Raw genomic sequence first — 24,233 nt, 5'->3', positions numbered from 1 at the left:
AATCACCAACTACAACAGCTGTCCTAACCTTTCCCTCCCAGTCAGCACTTGGAGACATATCCTCAGTGCGAAAGGATAGTACATCCCCTGGTGGGCAGTTCCTGGCTACAGGAGTACTTCCTACTTCACCAGCCATTCTCACAGCACCCTACTGACCTCAACAGAACTGGTTCACTATCCTCCAGAAACTTGTTCTACCTCCTTACAAGTTAATCCAGGTCCCAGCAATAATCATTCAACAGGACATATGACTTCTTGATCCACACCAAATCTTTAAGCTCTTATAGCCTAGAAGTAGTCTCTAGCTTATACTCTTGCTGTTCTACAGCCCATCCAGAACATTTTGATAGCTGTTCAGAAGTCTTCCGTTAGGCCAACCTATGATTTCAAGTGGAAAAGGTAAAATTATGTATCATACCTGATAATTTTCTTTCCGTTAGTCTGTATAGATCAATCCATAGACAAGTGGGTTATGTCCATCCACCAGCAGGGGAGATAGAGAGCAATCTTTTGGCTCCCTATATATGGTCACGTGCAGTCACCAATTCCTCAGTATGTCGATACCAAAGCCCATGGACCTTGAGAAATTCTCCTGTGACTGACAACTCATTAATCCTATAACCGCCGCAGTGGGAGGAACTGAACTGATTAATTGGCCCTGCCACCGCAAAAGCGGGAGGAACTCAAACAGCTCACTTAAATAGATTCGCCCCAACTCCAGGCAAATCAGGGAACTTACACTTGTTGAAGAACTTGACTTGAAGTAGAAACTGAACTTGAGTGAGAAGTTGAAGGTGCCTCTGAAAAACCATAAACACAAGTAAACCAATACACCACTGTTTTCTGGGCGGGGCTATGGATTGATCTATACAGACTAATGGAAAGAAAATGATCAGGTATGATACATAATTTTACCTTCCATAGCGTCTGATAGATCAATCCATAGACAAGTGGGATGTACCCAAGCAGTACTTACCAGGGTGGGACTCAGAAATGCCAAACAGCAACACCGAGGTGCCGAATGCCACATTAACCCCTTGCGGCCACGTCCAGGTTATAGTGTTTGAAACAGGTATGAACTGATGATGAAGACGCCGATCTACAAATGTACTCCAGAGAGATCGATCTCAATTCTGTCATATAAGCCGCCGAAGCTCTCATAGAATGAACCTTCAGATGCACCGGTGGCAATTTCCCCGAAAGAACGAATGCTGAATCCATAGCTTCCTTGACCCCACGAGCCACTGAAGGGTTGGAAGGCTTGTGACCTTTGTGAGGCCCAGCAAACAAAACAAAAAAGATGATCCATTTCCCAAAAATCAATTGTCACCTTCAAGTATCTGATGATACTCGCTTAACATCCAGGCATTGAAGGACAAAAAAAACTCCTTCGTACCATCCTCCACTCTGCACGAAGAGAGGCAGAGTTGTTGATTCACATGAAAACGAGAAACACCTTTTGCAAAAAGGAAGGTACTTTGCATATAGAGACCCCCGCTGCCGTGAACTGCAGGAAGGGGTCTCTACCAGACAAGGCTTGAAGTTCTGACCCTCTTCTCGCCGAAGAGATTGCAACCAGAAACACAGACTTCAGTGTCAAAAACTTCAGAGAAATTCGAGAAAAAGGCTCAAAAAGAGGCTTCTGTACTGCTCGCAGGACCAAGAAAAGATTTCACGAAAAGATGATCGAGCTCAGGGGAGGTGCCAGTTGGTTAACTCCCCTTAAGAAGCGCATCATAACATGGACGAGAGAGAAACCCTTCACCCGTCCTCTAAAGCAGGCCAAGGCCACTACCTGAACTCTCAGAGACAGACCCTTTGGAGACCCTCCTGAAGGAAGGTCAAGATGGAGGCTACTGACGCCGAAGCGGCAGAATGGATCCCGCTGCACACCAGGACTCAAAGGTGCGTCAAACTCTGGCATAAGCTGTTGGTGCGAAGCGCCACCTCGCTCTCCCCATAGTGGCTATGACTCAATACGGAAAACTCTTATACATCAGTCGAGTCCTCCAATAACCAGGCTGTAAGACCACATGGGAGAGGGCCCTGAAACGCAACTGGACCCTGGCGCAAAAGTCCTCGACGTGAAGACGACGCAAAGGCTCGCTGATCAAAAGCCGCATCAGTTCCACATACCACAGGCGCCTGGACCAATCTGGGGCCCCAGCATAACTCGCCCTGAGTGCAGGACCACCCGTCTCAGACTCCTGTGCAACATGGGCCAACAGGGAAACACATATAGAAGCTCTTCCACAGGCCATAGCTGAAGGAGGGCATCGATTCCCAGAGTCTGAGGGACCAGGCCTCTGCTGAAGAACCAAGGAGCTTTGGAGTTGACAGGGGTTACCAACAAATCCATGGTCGGCAGACTCCAGCGGCTCGTGATCCACAAGAACGCCTGGTCTGAGAGCTGCCACTTTCCCGGACCGAGCACGTCGACTGACAAAGTCTGCCTCAACATTCAGATATCCTGCAATGTGTGCTGCCGTCAGTTGCTCCAAATGCTGTTCCGCCCAAAGGCACCAGTGCCTCGCTTCCATGGCCAAGGGAGCGGTCCTGGTTCCTCCCTGCCTGTTGACCTAGACTACCGCCGTGGCCTTGCCGAACAGGATCCGCACTGACTTCTGGAACAACAGCTGCAGAAAGTCCTGGAGGGCTAGACGAATCGTCCTCAACTCCCAGAGATTGAAGGGCCACTGCGCTTCAGCGGGCCTAAATTCCTTGTGCCGACCGTCCCTGGCAGTGATCCCCCCAACCTGACAAACTGGCATCCATGGTGACTACAATCCACGCGGGCGGCGTCCGGGGCATGCCCAGACTGAGAGAGTCTGTCCGCAATTCTCCAACACTGGGGACCAACGGCTGAGCAGAGAATGCTGTACTGGCCTCCCAGGTTTGTGGCGCTGACTTGGGTAATAAGTTGGAGACCTAAGCCTGCAACTACTACTTCCCCGCCTCTGGAAGAAAGACTCTGCCTACCTGAGAGTTGAAGATCACCCCTAGGTACTCCAGAGAATGTGAAGGACTTAGCAGACTCTTCTCCAGATGGATAATCCAACCCAAGGATCACAGTAGGGAGAGAACCCTGACCATGGCTCTTTCACCTTCCTCAAAAGATGGTACCCGGACCAGCCAGTCAACTAGGTAAGGGAGCACTGCCTTCTCTTGCTGAGAAAAACCGCCATGACAACTATCACTTTGGAGACGGTCCGAGACGCTGTTCCAGCGCGAAAGGGAGGCCCTGGAACTGAAACAGACGGTTCCGGACTGCAAGCGGAGATAACGCTGAAAAAGGGACCAAATTGAAATGTGCAAATAGGCCTCTGCTTGTCCAGAGCTGACAGAAATTTTCCCTTCCGTACGGTGGCCAAGACCAACCAGAGGTACTCCATCCTGAAGTGACTCACTCTGAAGGCCTTGTTGACTCCTGAAATCGAGAATAGGCCGAGAGGAACCTCCTTTCTTTGGTAACACAAAATAAATGGAGTAGCATCCTGTGCCACATTGTTCCACCGGAACGGGCACGACAGAGCCGATAGAATGAAACTGTCCAGAGACAGCTTGACTGCCGCGAACTTGGGCAGCGACTTGCAAGGAGAGGCCAAGAATAAATTCTTCAGTTTTTAGCCGTCCCGGATGACTCCGAAAAGACAATCGTCCATCGCTACCCTGACCCACTCACCCAGGAAGGAGGACAGCTGTCCTCCTATCAAATCTGGGCCATGAGCCAGGGCCCCAAAAATGGCCACGAGCCCTAGGGGTAGTTCTGGGAGCATTACCGCCGAAGCGACAGTCTCCACGAAAAGACTGCTGGCTGACGCTGCTAGAAACAGAGCGTTATCCAGACGATACCGGAGGGCCCTTTGAAAACAGCCCCTGGAGGAGACCATACAAGAAGTCGCCCTGTTCCTGACCTCTGGGAGCCGCTTGATTCCTTTGGAATCTCCCAGCTCTGACACTATCTATCCAGCTAGACTCCGAAGAGGAGCTTACCCGTGAATGGCAACTTGCCATACTGCCCTTATAAGCCGTGTCAGCTGCCCCATGGCGAAGCGAAGGCCAACGGCGGGCAGAAACGACTAAGGAAAGTTCCTTAGTAGCAACCCGAAGGCATCCTATAGCCGATCCGCCACATAGGCCCAATCTATTCTAAGGCTGGACTAGCCACTATTAGCTCCTCCGCAGAGTAAGTCTGTTGAAAGGCGGTAAGGCTAGGCCTGACCACGTAGGAGCCGCAAACAGCAGCCTACTACACAAGGAGGCTGATTCAAAGACCCATTGCAATGCATCTTCTAACCTCCTGAGAGCGGTGCTGCCTTCCACGGGTAAAGCCGTTCTTGGTCCCTGTTATGACAAGAGATTCCACGGTAGGAAGGCGGGAAGACTCGCGCTCCCCCTCAAGAAGGGAAACAAGCGCTGCATGACCATAGCGACCCGAAGGGCAGCCTCTTGAGAACCCCATTGCCTCGCAATAAGAGCCTTCAGTGCCTCGAAAGGTGGAAGGCCCTAGGCAGGCGCCTGGTGGCCGATACTATAGAAGGAGCCACCGAGAAGGAAGGCCCACCATGAGGTGCTGAGATTCCCAGAATTTTCATAGCCTGCACAATCAGATTAGGAAACTGCTCCTGGCGAAAAAGGCGGGCAGGAGCGGAATCATCTGCTCCATCTGAGAAGATCTCACCATCCTCCAAGCATGTACACCTGAGCGCTGGGAAACCTAGACCTGCTGCTCTCATCTACTGCAAAAACAGCAGACTCCAGGTCTAGAGGTAGGGGAGCTACCCTGGGGTGATTGTGAGACCTTCAGAGCTCCTATCAGCCAGGGGAGACCCAGCCCTTAAAGGTGAAATACCTGGTGCCTAAAGGCACGAAATCTGGGGAAAAGAGCTTCATGCTCCGCTCCCACAGCAACACAACGTCTCTGAAACAGCTGTAGAAGCAGAGACATGGAGGTGCACGAATCCAAGATGGCACCCGCTGCTTCGGTCCGAGAAGGCACCGTGCGGGAAGAAAAGGTGCTCTTTTTTAACTTAGGAGCTTTTCCTGAGCCGCCCTGCTCTGATAAGTAGCCATCGCGGACTGGGAAAAATACATCATGAGTCACCATCGGGAGATGGACGGCTATCGCGGAAGGCGCTCTGCAACTGGCGGCAAAAGGGCAGGCAAAGGCGGGCAACGCCAAAGAAGGCCGCGCTTCTCCCCATCGGTTCTTGACCGCGGACCGGGGATACAGGCGCCGCACTATACATTCCGGAACCCCCTCCCACTTAAGCTTTCAGTACCTGAAAATCCGGAGCTGCAACGAATCTGCCCGAGTGAGCAAATATCTGTTCCTCTGGTTTTTTTTTTTTTTTTTACTTCAGCAGGAGAAAACTCACGTTGCGCTGGCTCCAGCGGGAGGGGGGAGAAGGAAGGGACCTGGCACCACCAGGTGTCACCGCTTGATCCCAAGCCTGGGAGAGCCCTCAACCCCGGGGGTTAACTCAACTACACCTGCAAAGCAGGAGAGGAGACCAACCAGTGCTCAACTACACCTGCAAAGCAGGAGAGGAGCCAAAATCCAAGCTCAACTACACCTACAAAGTAGGAGAGGAGACCAAAGCAGAGCTGCTGAGTCTTGTGTCCATTCCCTGCTAGATAGAGAGAATACTGAGGAATTGGTGACTGCACGTGACCATATATAGGGAGCCAAAAGATTGATCTCTATCTCCTCTGCTTGTGGATGGACATAACCCACTTGTCTATGGATTGATCTATCAGACAATATGGAAAATTTCCATTCTGGTGCTCCACTATGGCCACGACCATACTACATATCCTCCTAGGATGGTTTTGCACAGCATATACCACTTATATTGTGTAGGTCGTCAAACGTCTTCTACCAGAGTGCATCTCAGTGTAGTGTAGACATACCATGCTCCAGTGAACAGCCTTCCAAGTTTCACAACTGCAGCTGGTCAGTTGCTTCATGGAAGACCTCATGTAATGTCTCCCTTATGGAAGACTCCTGTGCCTTAGGATGTCAATTTAGTCCTTCATCACTCATGAAGCCTCATTTTGAATCTCTATAAAGTGTCTCTCAAATTTCTAACTTGGAAAGTACTTTCCTGGCAGCCATTACTTCAGCTAGAAGGGTTAGTGAACTTAAAGACAAGAAGCCATACACTCAGTTCCAGCATCACAAAGTTGTCCTTCGAACACTTGCCAAGTTTGTACCTAAAGTTGTAATACCCTTCCATATCAGTGAAGAAATAGTGCTTTCCACCTTCTGACTGAAATCTCATGTAAATGCTCAAGAAAATGTCCTCACTTTTGTTTAAAAAATTTTATACTCTATTTCATCTACAATTCTGAGCAGCTTACAACATAACATTCACAATAAAATCAATAGACAAAAACAAAATACTCTTCAAGAACAAATATTATATAATTAAAAATATATCTATATAGATCAAAAGCCTGCTGAAAAGAAAGGCTTTTAGCTGTTTCCTAAAGGCAAGTACTCTTCGATTTGCTTCAAGTACTCTAGAGTTAATAGGCTCTTGCCTGCTAGTTAAAAAGAAATGCATTCTTATAAAAAATCAACTCAATTGTTCATTTGTTTGATTCAAATATGAATGTTATACCAGTTGTGGAAAGAACTCTAGCAAACAGGCTGGTATCTTGTATTCAATTCTGTTGTGAACTAGCAGATGAGACTGTCAGGTACAAAAAAAAAATCAGATTAGAGCTAATGCAATAACAGTAGGCCTCCTGAAGTCTGCAAAGCTACACTATCTGCAGAATTTTATTCTGTACCACTGTTTTAACCAAGCTTCAGCAAAGGACAGTGCCTTTGATCAAGTTGTGCGGCCAATCTGTCATTACAAATTGATAAGTCTCACACTTGATGTATGGACTACTCCAAAGACTGATAATTCAAGACTGAGCAGTTCTAAGCTTGGGAGTCAACCACTTGTGTGTCTCACCTAATCCTGCTTGTTGACAAAAAAGTAGTTATAGCAGGTGCTTTCCATAGACAGCAGATGAGGCACACAATCCCTCCCACCTCCAAGAGTTGCCTCACTGCTAAGCTTTTAAACTTAGGAGCTGACCCCTCTGAAGGGACACCACCTTGAAGTGGTTGAGGGGCTTCTGTGTTTCAATGACTATGCTGAAGGATTACCCATATCAGACAGGCCTCTGAGGAGAAACCAGACAAAGAGTGTCCCAAACTGGGAGAGTGGTAAGATGGTGATCTGAAGTTCGTATGCCCAACGGCCCAGCTGCCCTCTGAAGTTTCGTCTACTTTACGTAAATTTCCTCTCTGCAATTGCAGTTACCTTGCTCCCGAATTATTCAACCACCATGTCCAAAGGAGTGGAGGAGTGAGTTAGAGGTATATGCTGAAACGAAGGACGTTTACAGCAGAACCCGAATTGGCAGAACCACTCCTAAACACCTATGAGCAGGGGCGTATCTGCGTGGGGCTACAGGGGCCTGGGCCCCCGCAGATTTCGCCCTGGCCCCCCTCCCCGCCGTCAACCCTCCCCCGCTGCTTACTTTTGCTGGCGAGGTCCGACCCGCAATCTCCATATTTCGTCTTCCTCCGTGGCCATGTGCTTCAAGGAAGTAACGCTGCAGTGCTGATTGGTTGAATCCAGTTCGGCGTCTGACGTCGCTGTGACGTCAGACGCCGAACTGGATTCAACCAATCAGCACTGCAGCGTTACTTCCTTGAAGCACATGGCCACGGAGGAAGACGAAATATGGAGATTGCGGGTCGGACCTCGGCTGGCGGGGGTTGGGGCCCCCCGCCAGCAAAAGTAAGCAACGGGGGAGGGTTGACGGCGGGGAGGGGGTGGAGAGAGGCGGCGGCGGGGGGGGGAGGAAGGCAAAAATGTGCCCCCCCCTCTCTGGCTCTGGCCCCCCCTACCGCCGGATTCCAGATACGCCCCTGCCTATGAGAAATCAACTTGGAGTTTTTGGCTCCCATGGAGGTTATGTTGAATAACATCTGGAAGGCGCTTCGGGACCTAACGGTGGCAGTAAATAATTTTGTTTCAGATATAATTTTATTACAGAGTTACATGGACAACTGAACCCTTTGAGCGTGAAAAATTGATATAACAAATGATTCTACATGAGCAAGAAGTGGTTATGATAATAGACCAGAAATTTTGAATAATAAAATTATTATTATTATAGATGATTAATATCAAGATTATTGTTTTTCCCAGAGTTCAGGGTATGACTCCTAAAGTTTTCCTTAGAAATATTTCCTCAAATTATTACTTTAAAAGGAGTGAAGCCTGTGAAAACTGGGATTACTTTAATCAGTGGGATTTGAATTAGAGACTTAAGTATATGTATTGTTAAATAATTTCTGGTTTTTAAAAGAGAAAGAATGTAATCAGATGTATTATTTCTAACTAAAATTGGACAAAAAGTATGTTTTCAATGAAATGATTTGACTATACACCGTACTGGCCTTGAAGAAGCCAACCAGATGATCAATGTGAAATAATGAATTAGACGAGTAATATCTGGGGATAATCAGGTTAGTACCACGGGGGGGGGGGGGGGGGGGGGTTCTATTTATTGTTTAATTGATCTCCTTATCTTGTTTCACTCTCCCTATTTAGTGGTCTAAGGAAGAAAATAGAATTACCTGACTGAAATAATTCCTACATATTACTTTCTCTGTATTTCCAGCAAGTTGTTTTTAAAACTTGTAAAAATTTAAATGGTTATAAATAAAAAAATTAATAAATAAATAAACTTAGGATCTGAGACCATGGCACACATGATCAGAATTTTATGCTAAGTTCTGAGCTCTGGGAGACCAGTTCTCACCAGGTACCACTGGATGATGTCACCAATTTGCACGCCTTATCAATCATGCAGGGTACATTTTCTGGTTGATAAAATGTGACAAAGAGAGGGAACCAAGTACAGAAAAAGACCAAGCAAAAAAAAAAAAAAAAACAGCACAAAGGGCCTTTAAAAACAAAAGGGAACACAGTTCTTTCATTAAAAAATGTGCTGCTGTGTGAGAGCTTTGCACTGTATTTCATTCGGAGGTATATATCACACAAAAGTTTGGAAAGCATCAGCCTTTTGAAATTAGTCTGTTGAAGCCTCCTTTGTCATTGGTGTGACCCCTGACGCAGGTGCTGTAGCACCGAAACACGGCCCGTGTCGGGTCTTTCTTCAAAGTTCACTATTAAAGGATTTTTTAATGAAAGAGCTGTGTTCCCTTTTGTTTTTAAAGGCCCTTTGTGCTGTTTTTTTTGCCTGGTTGATAAAATAAAACACAATTCAAATGTGTATCTGTTAAGACCTAAAAACAAGAAACCTTGGATATGAATAACTTAACAACCAGTTTATGTAGCAAACAGAACATGAATGATCCAAAGGTCTGTAATTTGTCAGCCACCTATAAAAGTTGGATTTCTGCTGGAAGGTGGAAAGGACACCAATCAATAGACTGTGTGGCCACAACTATGATAAAGATGTACGACCATTATATGGTGAAATACTACCTCCACTTGCTGAGAAATATATTAGTGCCCAAAACATACGACTAATCAAATCAAAAGTGTATAAAGGTCAAACATACAAGGTTTTATATTAAATAAATATATGAAAAACACACCATAAATTTACATTAATATATTTCATGCTGATTTTTTAAAAATTTATATCTGTGAAATATCTGTGTAACATAATCAACAATTAGAAAGTATGAAAATGTTAAGTACTTGCCATCTGAAAAACAAAAAAACAAACAAACAAAAAAAAGATTGTAAATAAAGACTGCCAGGCCTACCTAGCCTGCCCTTTTTCCCAGGAAAATTGCAGTTAATTACAACTTTATCCTTTACCCCTTGCCTTTTCACAGCCCAACTCTACATTTACAGGAGCCTAGAAAATGTTGCGCATAACCAAACAAGCTGAATGTTTTATTTGAGGACAAGGCCATATATTAAAGAGGCTTTGGCCACAATACACAAGTTGCATGGTCTATTGTGTTAAACACATTTTGAGTCAAGTTTTATGGCAATGTTTTCAGGGTAAAAATATTATTTTATTATGCATCACTCAATTTTGATGGATAATTACTGTTTATCTAACCGCTCAGAGTTTCAGATGTTAATCTAATGAATAGAATTTACTGGTAACTAGCTTTTTAACTTTGCAATGATGAAAAGCCTGTATTAATTTATCCTACAGATTTCATTTGTTCTGAACAAGAAAAACAATATAAATCACTTTTAAAATCATTAAATCCTGACTTAAATTAATAAAGTCATAATTAGGGCATTATGCTATGTTTGTTATGGAAGTGGCAGGGCGAGCTGCTTTAATTACTGTCTGTAATAAAAGGAGCAGAGTGCGTACTGCACCCCAATCAGGGCTGTCAGCCACAACCGAGCTGAGCTGCAAACTCATCAAGTAAACTGGCAGCAAGCTGCAGGGTAAAGGGCGATCATGTCTGCAGAGGCCACTTGCTGACAAAACTCAAGGAAACAGATCTAATACAATCCAAGGTATTAGCCCTAATTACTCAAAATTTTAATGATACTTTAATACATGATAATGCTGCTGATAATGGGCAATCTTAAAAAGCGCTAACATTTAAATATCTTATGACCGTCTCCCTTCACAGCCTTTGCTTTCAATATTTAGATCATAATCTTTTTAACATAACATTATTTAGAAAAATCAATTGTCTTGGATTCATAATGGCAAAGTGGTGAAGGATTTAATTTTAGCCCTCAGCAAAATTGCTGCAAAAGGTAATTAAGTGTTTCAGATTACTGCTTGAGTACTTCCTTAGTCTGTCAAGGTTAGACCAAATTTAAGAAAGTAAGTCTGAGATTTGTACAAGTTAGACATGAAAAAGAATATCTTTATTTAAAAAAAAAAAAGTCAACCTGGTTATTTAACTTACAAAATTTGTAGGAGATAAACATAAAAAAAAAAAAAAGGATTATTAAGGAATAATTGTAATTATTTTTTTCCTTTTGAGCTTTACGAAAACATTAACTAGATAGATAGATAGATAGATAATGTTTTTGTAAAGCTCAAAAGGAAAAAAAATAATTAAAAAAAAATATATATATACACACACACACACATCTCCTGTTCAGTTTTAACTCACAAGAGAGATACTCATTCTGGTCAAGGGACACTTATAGTACCTTTCCTCAATGACTTTGGATTTTTTCTTCATTGTTCTTTTTTTCTTTTCCAGCTCATTGTTACTGTCCTTTTGACTGGAAGAGCTGGCATCACTCTCCACACTGCTGCCTTCCTCCTTCCCCTCACTCTCTTCATCACTTTCACTGCCAGATTCACTCTCTGAAACAACAACAACAAAAAAAAAAGTCAGAGTCATCTTTTACTTATTTTACCTATCAGAAGGAAATGTGCATATGTGTTTCTGATAAACAGGTATTAATTCCACAGTCTAACTACATGTGGTACAACCATTATACATCTATACCTGTTATATAATGGCTTTAGACTGCATATGAAGGCATTATGTTACCCAATAGTGCATCAGAATTATCATTACTGCTGATAGCTTAGAATTGCCACTGAAAATTCTTACAGAAATAATTTACATACAGTGAAGATACATATCCGCAGCAGGTATTCTCTAAGGAAAGTAGGCTGATTGTTCTCACAATTGGATCGACGTCCACGTTGGCCCAGAATCGGAAGTTTTTGCTAGCAAAATCTCAAAATTTCTTCCGAAACTTCTGGTGTGTGAGCGGCGCGCACCATGCATGCGCGGACCAGTTTCCCGCCCATCGCGCCAGAAAGTCCCTCAGTGAAGTCCGAAAGCAAAAGGAGAACAACGAACAACTCCAAAGGGGAGGAGGGCGGGTATGTGAGAACAATCAGCCTGCTGTCCTTGGAGAATACCTGCTACAGGTATGCATCTTCACTTTCTCCGAGGACAAGCAGGCTGCTTGTTCTCACGATTGGGGTATCCCTAGCACCCAGGCTCACTAAAAACAATGAACATTGGTCAATTGGGCCTCGCAACAGCGAGGACATAACAGAGATTGACCTGAAAACAAACATAACTAAGTGAGAGAGCAGCCTGGAACAGAACAGAAATGGGCCTAGGAGGGTGGAGTTGGATTCTAAACCCCGAACAGATTCTGCAGCACCGACTGTCCAAACCGACTGTCGCATCAGGTATCCTGCTGAAGGCAGTAGTGAGATGTGAATGTGTGGACCGATGACCACATTGCAGCCTTGCAAATCTCTTGAATAGAAGATTGCCCCATGTAAGCCGCATTGACCCTGCCATGAGTGGGAAAGCGCGGGGTACAAATGTAACAAAAAAAAAAAGCTGACTTCAAGTGAGCCACTGATGCAGCCATGGCTCTGACATTATGAGCCGTGACATGGCCCTCTAAAGTCAGCCCAGCTTGGGCATAAGTAAAGGATATGCAATGTGCTAGCCAATTAGAGATTGTGCGTTTTCCGATGGTGACTCCCCTCCTGTTGGGATCAAAAGAAACAAACAACTGGGAGGACTGTCTATAAGGCTTTGTCCGTCCACCTAAAAGGCCAATGCTCTCTTACAGTCCAAGGTGTGCAACTTGTCTTCACCAGGGCGGGTATGTGGAAGGGGAAAAAATGTTGGCAAAACAATTGACTGGTTCAGATGGAACTCAGACACCACCTTCGGCAAGAACTTAGGGTGAGTGGAGAGGACTACTTTGTTATGATGAAACTTGATATAAGGAGCATGCACTACAAGGGCTTGGAGCTCACTGACTCTATGAACTGAAGTAACAGCCACCAAGAAAACGACCTTCCAGGTCAAGTACTTCAGATGGCAGGAATTCAGTGGCTCAAAAGGAGGCTTCATCAGCTGGGTGAGAACGACATTGAGATCCCATGACACTGATGGAGGTTTGACAGGGGGCTTTGACAAAAGCAAACCTCTCATGAAGCGAACAACTAAAGGCTGTCCAGAGATAGGCTTACCCTCTACACGTTGATGATAGGCACTAATCACACTAAGGTGAACTCTTACGGAGTTGGTCTTGAGACGAGACTCTGATAAGTGTAGAAGGTATTCAAGCAGGGTCTGTGTAGGACAAGAAAAAGGATCTAGGGCCTTGCTATCAAACCAGATGGCAAACCTCCTCCATTTGAAAGAATAACACTTTTCGTGGAATCTGTCCTCGAAGCAAGCAAGACTCGGGAGACACCCTCTGAGAGACCTAAAGAGGCAACTTCTAGGCTCTCAATATCCAGGCCGTGAGAGTCAGAGACTGGAGGTTGGGATGTAGAAGCGACCTGTGGTTTTGAGTGATGTGGGTCGGAAAACACTCCAATCTCCATGGTTCTTCAGAGGACAACTCCAGAAGAAGAGGGAACCAGATCTGACGAGGCCAGAAAGGAGCAATCAGGATCATTGTTCCCCGGTCTTGAGTTTCAGCAAAGTCTTCCCTACTAGAGGTATGGGAGGATACTCATACAGAAGGCCTGTCCCCCAATGTAGGAGAAAGGCATCTGACGCTAGTCTGTCGAGGGCCTGAAGTCAGGAACAGAATTGAGGGACTTTGTGATTGATCTGAGTGGCAAAAAGATCCACCGAGGGGGTGCCCCACGCTCAGATGATCTTGTGGACAATACCCATATTGAGCGACCACTCATGAGGTTGCATGATCCTGCTCAATTTGTTGGCCAGACTGTTGTTTACGCCTGCTAGATAAATGGCTTGGAGAAACATGCCGTGACGGCGCGCCCAAAGCCACATCCTGATGGCTTCCTGACACAGAGGGTGAGATCCGGTGCCCCCCTGCTTGTTGGTGTAATACATACCAACCTGATTGTCTGTCTGAATCAGAATAACTTGGCTGGATAGCCGATCTCTGAAAGCCTCGAGAGTGTTCCAGATCGATCGTAATTCCAGGAGGATGATCTGAAGATGCTTTTCCTGAAAGGACCAAGCTCCTTCAGTGTGAAGTCCATCTACATGAGCTCCCCACCCCAGGAGGGATGCATCTGTTGTCAGCACTGTTTGTGGCTGAGGAATTTGGAATGGACGTCCCAAGGTCAAATTGGATCAAATGGTCCACCACTGAAGGGAACTGCAAAAGTCGGTGGAGAGATGGATCACATCCTCTAGATCCCCTGTGGCCTGGCACCACTGGGAAGCTAGGGTCCATTGAGCTGATCTCATATGTAGGCGTGACTTTGGAGTTACATGAACTGTGGAGGCCATGTGTCCTAAGAGTCTCAACATCTGCCGAGCTGTGATCTGTTGAGACGCTCGAGCCATGGACATGAGGGTCAGGAGATTGTCTACCCTTGCCCGGGAAAGATAAGATTGAGACGTCTGTGTGTCCAACAGAGCTCCAATGAACTCCAATTTTTGAACCGGGACAAGACAGGACTTGGGATAATTGATCACGAACCCCAGTAGCTCTAGCAGTCGAATAGTCATCCGCATGGACTGTAGAGCACCTGCCTCCGAAGTGCTCTTCACCAGCCAATCGTCGAGATAAGGGAACACATGAACTCCCAAGTCTGCGTAGCGATGCTGCGACAACAGCCAGGCACTTTGTAAAAACCCTGGGCGCAGACACGAGGCCAAAGGGCAGTACACAGTACTGAAAGTGCCGAGTTCCCAACAGAAATCGAAGATACTTCCTGTGAGCTGGGAGTATCGAGATGAGGGTATAGGCATCCTTTAAGTCCAGAGAGCATAGCCAATCATTTTCCTGAATCATGGGAAGAAGGGTGCACAGGGAAACCATCCTGAACTTTTCTCGGAGTAGGAATTTGTTCAGGGCCCTTAGGATGGGACGCATCCCCCCCTGTTTTCTTTTGCACAAGTACCTGGAATAGAATCCCAGCCCTTCTTCCCCTGATGGAACGGGTTCGACCGCACTGGCCTTTAGAAGGGCGGAGAGAGTTCTTCTACAAGTGCCTGCTTGTGCTGGTAGTAAGAATGAGCTCCAGGTGGGCAATTTGGAAGTTTGGATTCCAGATTCAGGGTGTATCTGATCGGACTATTTGAAGAACCCACCAATCGGAGGTTATGAGAGGCCACTTTGGTGAAAAAATATCAGTCTCCCCCCGACTGGCAAGTCGCCCGGCACGGACACTTTCTCTGAAACTATGCTGCACTGGAGCCAGTCAAAAGCCCGTCCCTTGCTTTTGCGGGGGAGCCGCAGGGGCCTTAGGCACACGGCGTTGACAGCAACGAGCGAGCTGGGACTGAGCCTGAGTAGGCTGCCGAGAAGCAGGAGTGTACCTACGCCTATCATAGGAATAGGGAGCACTCCTCTTCCCTCCAAAAAACCTCCTAGATGAGGAGGTGATAGCAGAAGACGCCCGGTGGGAGAGAGAATCCATAGCATCATGGTGCTTCTTGATCTGATTGACCACATCCTCTACTTTTTCGCCGAAAAGGTTATCCCCCTGGCAAGGAACAACCGCCATTCGCTGCTGGGTCTTATGATCCAGGTCAGAGATGCGCAGCCATGAGGGTCTGGGCATCACTATACCTTGAGCAGCTATAGAAATGATCTATAGTAGTAGTAGTAGTACTCGGGATGCCACATCAAAAGTGTCATAAGTACCCCTGGCCAGGAATTTGCAACACACCTTCTGCTGCCTGACCACCTGGTGAAAAAGTTTGGCCAACTCTGGAGGAAGAGCTTCGACCAAACTAGACAGTTGTCTAACTGAGTTCCGCAAGTGGATGCTCGTGTAGAGCTCGTATGTTTGAATCTTGGCTGCTAGCACAGCGGCCTGATACGTCTTTCTCCCAAAAGAATCCAAGGTCCTAGATTCTCTGCCTGGGGGCGCCGAGGCATAGTCCCTAGTACTCTTGGCTCTCCTGAGAGCAGAATCCACCACCATTGAATCGTGAGGTAGTTCAGACTTCACCATTACCGGCTCTCCATGGACTCTGTACTGGGACTCAGCTTTTTTGGGGACCACCGGATTAGAGAGAGGGAACGACCAGTTTCGCATAAGAACTTCCCTGAGTGTGTTATGCAAAGGAGCCGTTGCAACCTCTGTAGGTGGAGAAGGATAATCCAAGACCTCGAGCATCTCGGCCCTGGGCTCATCCACAACCTCCATAGGGAAGGGAATATCCTTAGACATTTCCCGAACAAAGGAGGAAAAAGAAAGACTCTCAGGCGGAGACATCCTTCTCTCAATAGACAGAGTAGGATCAGAGGGGACCCCATAGGACTCTTCTTCAGAAAAGTATTTGAGATCTTCCTCTTCCTCCCACGAACGCTCATCCTCGGTATCGGCAAAAGCTCCCTAAGAGCAGGCCGAACCAGTCTCGATGTCGAGGAACGACGAACTTGAGGGGGATGTCGAGAAGTCGACCCCTGCCTGGACTGCGGCGAAGCTTCCTCCGCCGACATCGAAGGAGAGTCGACCCGGGTGCTAGCCGACGCCGCAAGCGGCATCGAACTTGGGGACCTCACCACAAGCGAAGGGCCAGATGCCGCTTCAACAGTCGGTGCCGACTGGCGCAGCAATCCCTCCAGAAGCTCTGGAAGAAGGGCTCTGAAGTGCTCGTCGAGAGCCTCCATCGGAAAAGGCTGCGGAGCCGGTGGCAGATTCTGTTGGGGCTTGAGAGCCGGTACCAGGCTGCCAGAAGACCGACGCATCGACACCTCCTGTATAGAGGGTGAGCGGTCCTCTCGGCGCTGACGCTTCTCGGGTGCCGAATCCCTCGGCTCCCCGGAGCTCTCGGTACCGCGCATGGAAGGAGATCGATGACGGTGCTTCTTAGCCTTCGCTTGACGTCCGTCATCGAGACTCCTCAGTACTGAAGAGGAGGACGTGGAAACCTCATGCCTCCTCGGGGCCGGTCTAACAAAGGTCGGTCCCGGGGGGCCTGCATAGCAGTAGGCCTTGAGACAGGTGAAGACCCACTCGATGTCTTGCTGCTCCCAGCGCAATGCGGTCGTTCGGCAGCCATCACCTGTGCTCTCTCGAAGTCGATGCTTCCCTCGACGTCAATGCCGCCGACCTCGGTACCGATGCCGATGCAGACGTCGAAGGACCGGACCGATCAGCAAAATGTTTTTCTCGCTGAGCCTCCCGAGCAACTCGGGTCCGTTTTTTCATCAAAGGACACAGCTTACAGGCAGCTGGTAGATGATCGGGCTCAAGGCACTGGAGACACCATGTGTGGGGGTCGGTACTCGAGATGGTCCGGTTGCACCGACTACAACGTTTGAAGCCGCTGGGAGTCCTCGATGACATGGACGGAAAAACGGCGTCTGCGAAATTAAAGGATGCGAATATGCCAATTAAAAAGGCACAAAAAAGGGGAAAACAGCTGCAGCAAAAAGAAAAGAAACTTAAAACTAGTGTCTAAACTAAGTGAAATAAAGGAACTACTCTAGTTTTCTTTTCTCTTTTTTTTTTATATTTTGTACAAAGAACGAAATAAAAGAAGAAAAATATAAAGAATCGTGCAGAGACACTTCCTGGGCCGAGAGGAACACAGCGAAAAACGAAAGCTGTGTCACCTCAGACGTGGAGAAAAAAGCGCTGAGGGACTTTCTCACGCGCCAGAAGACTCTGGAAGAAAATTTTGAGATTTTGCTAGCAAAAACTTCCGCTCCTGGGCCGACGTGGACATCGACCCAATCGAGAGAACAAGCAGCCTGCCTGTCCTCGGAGAAGATATCATTTCAATTTTTAATATTACATGCCCAAAGAAAGATGACTCAACAAAGGGACAGGAAGCCAGAAACACCAATAAAATAGAACCATGGCCAAAAGCTGCTGAGAAAGAATTCATTTTAAAATAAATGCAAGATATTGTTTACTAAGGGGCCCTTTTACTAAGCTGTGGTAAAAAGGGCCCTGCGCCAGCGGCAGCACCCATTTTTGCTGTGTGCTGAGGCCCTTTTTACCGCAGTGGGTAAAAGGCTGAAAAACAAAATGGCCATAAGATTGAACTTACCGCATAGCCATGCGAGGAAGGGGGGTTGAGCACTTACTGCCACCCATTGAGGTGGTAGTAGGTGCTCCCGTGCTAACTCAGTGGTAACCATTACCGTCAGGCAACCCCCTGTAGAAATATTTTTACTAGCGCTGGAAATGCTGCATGTTGGGGGTGGAACTACCGCTGGCACCTGCATTGGGCCGGTGGTAGTTCTGGATTGGTGCATGGTAAGCCCGCACTGGGCTTACCGCCACTTAGTAAAAGGGCCCCTAAGTGCATTGTGGCCCAAAGGTATAAAATAAGATGTGCAGCATTTAGCGTGAGCTACTGTCCGTTAGCATATGCTAAGCTTTAGTAAAAGTGCCCCTACTATATATAAAATAATTTTTTTTAAAACAGAAACCACAAACATTACCATCATCATTCATTGAATGTTGCTTCTCCCATTCACAATTTGTGATATTAGGCAAGTCACTTCTCACCCTCCATTACCTCAGGTACAAAACATATATAGATTTACTAATTATCTTTCATAGAGAGTACCTGTATTATTTTTACTAGCAGATTTCAGAATGATTTCAGAATGGATGATTCTGTGTTGAATATTTGGGTTAATTCTATCCAATATATTCTGATAATTTTACTGTATTATAAACTGCTGTGATCTGTATAAAGTAAGTGGTATATTACATTTTCATAAAGTATAACCATACAAGCGTATTTTGCACTTCAACACGTCCTATTACAGGCCCCATAATTATCAATGGGACTTATTTACAAATAACATACCTTGAAGTTTATTAACTTGAGTTAACACTGGATTCTACATATTGCAACAAGATCTCTGCGCAGAAATGTACATAACTTACACCCCTGCTTACTAAGTCGCACTAGCGAATGCTGAGCAGCAATGCAGACACAGCCCATTCAAAGTAAATGAGCTGTTTCAGTATTAAGGTGCAGTTTAGTATACAGGGGTTAATTAGTTAACAAGCTAATCAGCACTGATAACTGGATGTTAACAAGCAATTATCAGCACTAAGTGGCATGAATTACAATTTATGTGCACTACCCGCTAAGCATATTCTGCAAAGCGGTGCACGTAAATTCTAATGCATGCTGCTGAAAAGGGGGCATGGCTATGGGCGTGGAATGGGTGGGTTGTGAGCATTCTGGAAAACTACGTAAATGGCTGCGCCTAGAGTTAGGCGCTGCCATGGCCGCTTGGACTATTCTATATACTACATAGAAATTTAGCAAAGGTGTACTTTATAGAATATGCGTAGGCAAATTTCATTTTGGCGCTGAATTTTTAGGCATGATATATAGAATCTAGTCCCAAGCTCTTAAGACAGCGCAGGGAACCATCTACTGTATCTATAGATAATTTGCCACGAACAAATATAAAATAAAATTCCAAGTATTGGGCTTATAGCCTCATGGTGACTAATATTAATGGGACAACTCAACAGTAATGTTCTGCAAGTATTAACCAGGAATCATGAAAGATCACAAATTCTTGAAAAAGAGGGAGTTTCATGTTTATGAAGTTCATGCCCAAGGTAAAATGATGTTATCATCCACAAAGTGCTATTATTTCACATAGAAACATGACAGCAGATAAAGGCCATTTGGCCCATCCAGTCTGCCCATCCTTTTCCTAAGCATATCCCATGCCTTTTTAAATTCTGACACAGTCCTCAACTCCACAACCTCCACCGGGAGCCCATTCCAAGCCTCCACCACCCTTTCTATGAAATAATACTTTCTTAGATTACTCCTACCGTAAGCCTATTCCCTCTTAATTTCATCATATGCCCCCCCTCGTTCCAGAGCTCTCCTTCAGTTGAAAAAGGCTCACTTACTGTACAAAGAAACTATCAAACACATCACTCCAATATAGTGTCACACTGGGGATTCAGATCTGAAAGGTAAAATATTTTAAATTATAAAAAAATAGCCTCAGTGTAACAGGGAGCCTGACTTTTATGCTCCACTGTAGATATTACCATTACAGGCTTCCACCACCTTCTGAGAAAAAAAACACCGAGAAAAACTCCCAGAATATTTCAAAAATTGTAAAGAAGTGGGAGAAAAGTCTGTGTTTAAAAAACAGAAGGGAGGGTAACACAATTTAACACAATACAGATCCAAATACCCACAACACCAAATCTCACTATGAATATAAATCACCCAAACAGACACTAATTAGTAATCCCTCACTAGACTAAAATCCTCATTCAAAAAGAGAAGCCTTCCTGCAAGTAAAGAAAACTCAAAATAGAGCAAAAACTCTTATAACATTACTAGAATTGCTTAAACTTCCATCCTTACTAATGAATGGATTCTAATTCTAACAAAAAGTAAACTTTACTTAGCTCAGAACATCCAAATTGTCCTGACAGAAGTACAGCCTCATAAGATTTTCACAGTCTGTTTACTTTTTGTTAGAATTAGAATCAATTCATTAGTAAGGATGGAAGTTTAAGCAATTAAATTAAAAAGAAGAAACCAGACTCAGAGGGCGGGCAGGTGGACATGGAGGGCAGGGGACATGGATGGGAAGACAGGGCCCAGGGAGTGAGGTGAAATTGCTGGAAATGGAAGGGAGGGGATAGAGGAGAATTGCTGGATATGTATGGATGAGGGGAGGGCAGAGATGAACAAGGAGGGACATGGATGGGAGGGCAGGGCCCAGGGAGAGAGGAGAAATTGCTGAACATGGAGGGGAGGGAAGATAGAGGAAGGAGAAGAGATGAGGGAAAAGGAAGAGAGGAGAAAAACTGCACATGGATGGAGAAAATAGGCAGAAGCTGGATCCACTGGAAAGTCAAGTCTGTGGAGGACCCAGCTTTTACTTATGGATACAGAGCAAGAAATGAAGAAGAAAGGAGGAAAGTAAAAAAATAAATGGAAAGGAAGCCCTGCAAACGGAGTTAAGAGGACAGATAGCAGCAGAATCAGATACTGGGCCAGCATGATCAGAAAAAGAAAGTCACCAGACAACAAAGGTAGAAAAAAGTAATTTTATTTTAATTTTAGTGTTTGGAATATGTCCATTTTGATATTGTTATTGGAAATGATATATGTGCCCACGAGGGGGGGGGGGGGGCGCCACAGACCCTAGGCAGGTATCTTTTCTTCCATTTGCCACTTCGTTTTCCTGACAGCTTTTCCAGCTTTTCTCTCCTGTCTTCATCTTTCTGAGTCGTCTTATAACGTTTGTAGGCTTACCTCCTTTCCCTTATTCTTTCAGCTATTACATTTGAGTACCAGAGCGACCTTCTTTTCCTTTTATGTAATTTTCTAACATAAAGGTTAGTTGCCTTTAATATAGATCCTTTCAGTCTTGTCCATTCCTGTTCTACCTCCTTCAGCTGCTCCCATCCTACTAACTGCTCCTTGAGAAATTTCCCCATCTTGGCAAAGTTAGTTCCTTTGACAACCAGGACCTTCAATCTCAAATGAGCCCTCTTCTCTTATTTTAATACTGAACCACACCATTCGATGATCATTAGATGCCAAATGGTATCCCACCTTCAAGTCAGAAATGTTCTCTCCATTCGCAAGCACCAGGTCCAGAATAGCTCCATCCCGTGTTGGTTCAGTTACCCACTGCTGAAACAATTCTTCCTGTAGGGAATCCAAGATCTCTTTGCTTCTAGACAACTCTGAAGCAAGGATAACCCAATCAACATCCGACATATTGATGTCTTCAATTAAGTCCCTGTCCATTTCCTCTGACTGTGCGGATGACCTGTATATTACTCCGATATACATTTTCCTTTCCCTCTTTTCAGTTTAACACATAGTGCTACATCCGTACCCCACATGTCCTGCAGTTCCGTAACTTTCATATCATTCTTAGCTTATAATGCCACTCTCCTCCACCCTTTTTTCCTACTCTGTCCTTCCTGAATAGATTATAGCCAGGTATAGCAATATCAAAGTCATAGTTCTCCGTGAACCACGTCTTCGTGACTGCCACTAAATCCAAGTCTGCTTTCATCATTGTAGCCTCTATATCTAGAAGTTTGTTTCTCATACTACAGGTATTGATATACAACGCTCCACAGATGTTACTCTTTTTTTCCTGTTCTATAGGGGCATTTGATGTCCTACCTTCCTTGGGGTTAATTATGGCTTTGTGGCCCTTTTTTTACCCAACCCCATCAATTTCACGTTACAAGGTTTCTTACCACTCTACATGTACACCACAAACCTATACATATGTTTATCAAAAACGATTGTTTTGTTTTTCAAAAGTAGCCTACATAAGCTTTTCAACATGGCGTAAGAAGGTGAAGCATCTGTTTCTCCCAATAGCAGTTATACTTTGTACAGACTGCGCAGAGTGGATCCTGATTTACAGGTCACTCTACCACAATTTTGACTTGCATAAAGCTTGATCAATTCATAAAGTCTATTTTGTTTAATATAAAATATATAGTTAAGGGCCCTGTTTACTAAGCTGCGCTAGAGGCGCGTTAGCGTTTTCAGCATGCGCTAACCATTAGCGCGCTGTGTAGGCGCCCATAATATTCCTATGGACACCTACACAGTTAGCGTGCATTAATTTTACGCACGTGCTAAAAATGCTAGCACACCTTAGTAAACAGGGCCCTGAATGTCCATTAAATACTGATTTTATTCCATATTATAACATTTCTATAGTTCATGGTCATTCAAAGGATATGCTAGTAAACCAAAAATAGCAACTTTTTTCATGCAAACCTCCTCTCAAAAAAACAAAGAAACACAAAAAACCACACACATCCATATAAGCTCTTGTTGGTTAAGCAAAATTAGGTTTTTGACACCTCCTAGAAATTCTAAACTATATTACGTAACGTACATTATATACAAAAGCAAATCTGACTTCAAATCTTTTACAAAATAATGATCGTTTCTTCAGATACATAAACCTGTTATACTAATAATTTAAAACACTAACCCACATTCAAGGGTACTGAAATTTAACAATTTGCAATAAGGGCTTCTGATTTTAAGTTTTAAAAGGTGGAAAGTGTAAAGGATAAGGGGATTTGACATGCCGCATTTCTGTGGTACAATCAAGGTGGTTTACATTTATTATAAGCAGGGACTGGGGGCTCTCAATCTTTTTTATTTGTACCTGAGGAAATAGAAAGTTAAGGAGCTCATTTTCAAAACATAAAAACATCCAAAGTGACAGATGGATTTTTTTGCCAAAATGTCCAAATCGCTGTTTTTGAAACACATTAAGACATTTTTCTATGCAGTGCATCAAATCACAAGGGGTCATGTTGGGAGCGGGATATTGGCATTCCCAAAACTTGAACGGTTTTCTGCCATAATGGAACAGAGCAAACACGTCCAGGGCTAAGTTAGATTTTTAGGACTAGAACTGTTTCAATCACAACTAAGTCACAAAAAGGTGCCCTAAATGACCAGATGACCACTGGAGGGATTAAGGCATCAGCCCTCTACTCCCCCAAAAGATGTGAAAGAAACAGTACATACCAGCTTCTATGACAGCTTCAGATATTATGGCCAGTCCTCTTACAGCAGCAAGCAGGTACCTGGAGTAGCCTAGTGGTCAGTGCAGTGCACAATACAGAAGGGGACCCAGGCCCATATCCCATTCTAACTGGTACACGTGTGGTGGAACATGTGATCCCTCCAAAATCCACCAAAACCCTACTGTACCCATATATAGGGGACAACTAAGACATTCATGAGGGCTACTGTAGTGTACAGTAGGTTTTTGGTGGGTTTTGCAGGGCTCCCCATACAATATAAAATGATAATGATGAGATGCGTACCTGGGACCTTCTATGTGAAGTCCATTGCAGTGCTCCCTAGGGTGTTCCATTGTTCTGCTGGGACGTCTGTGTGGCCAGAATGCTGGGCCCCCTGTACAAATGGATTGTTTTTGTGTGTTTTTCCCTTGGACTTTTTTTCTAAAAATGGTCCAAAACGATAGTCGCACTGAGCACAAAAACAAGTAGCAAATGACCATTTTCAAAACAAAAATATAGATGTTATTCTGATTCGAAAATACCTATGTTCGCCACTTGATTTTTGGACGTTTTCAGCAAAATGTCCAATATCGGATTTAGAAGTCATATTGAAAATGCCCCTATTAGGGGGGTCCTTTTACTAATTTGAGGAGAAAGCTAAATAATTAGTCTTGCACTAGTTTTCCTCCTGCCTTACTGGCAACCTTTGCTGTGACTGCAATACTGTGCATGGGAATAGCACACCCTGTTAATCCAAAATGGAGACCCCTGCCCATTGGGCA

General features: G+C 45.0%; 1 protein-coding gene across 1 annotated transcript in view; it reads right to left on the bottom strand.

Moving 5' to 3' along the window:
- Nucleotides 1–24,233, bottom strand: part of AP3B1 (adaptor related protein complex 3 subunit beta 1) — a 1,191,861-nt gene that overhangs the window by 598,681 nt on the left and 568,947 nt on the right. The window contains exon 19 of the mRNA XM_030193246.1: nucleotides 11,187–11,346. Coding sequence (XP_030049106.1) covers nucleotides 11,187–11,346 — 160 coding nt within the window. The remainder of the gene's footprint in view (nucleotides 1–11,186; nucleotides 11,347–24,233) is intronic.

Source organism: Microcaecilia unicolor, chromosome 2 (assembly GCF_901765095.1).
Source record: "Microcaecilia unicolor chromosome 2, aMicUni1.1, whole genome shotgun sequence".
Classification (NCBI taxonomy): Eukaryota; Metazoa; Chordata; class Amphibia; order Gymnophiona; family Siphonopidae; genus Microcaecilia; species Microcaecilia unicolor.
This window is presented reverse-complemented; position numbering and strand designations above follow the sequence as displayed.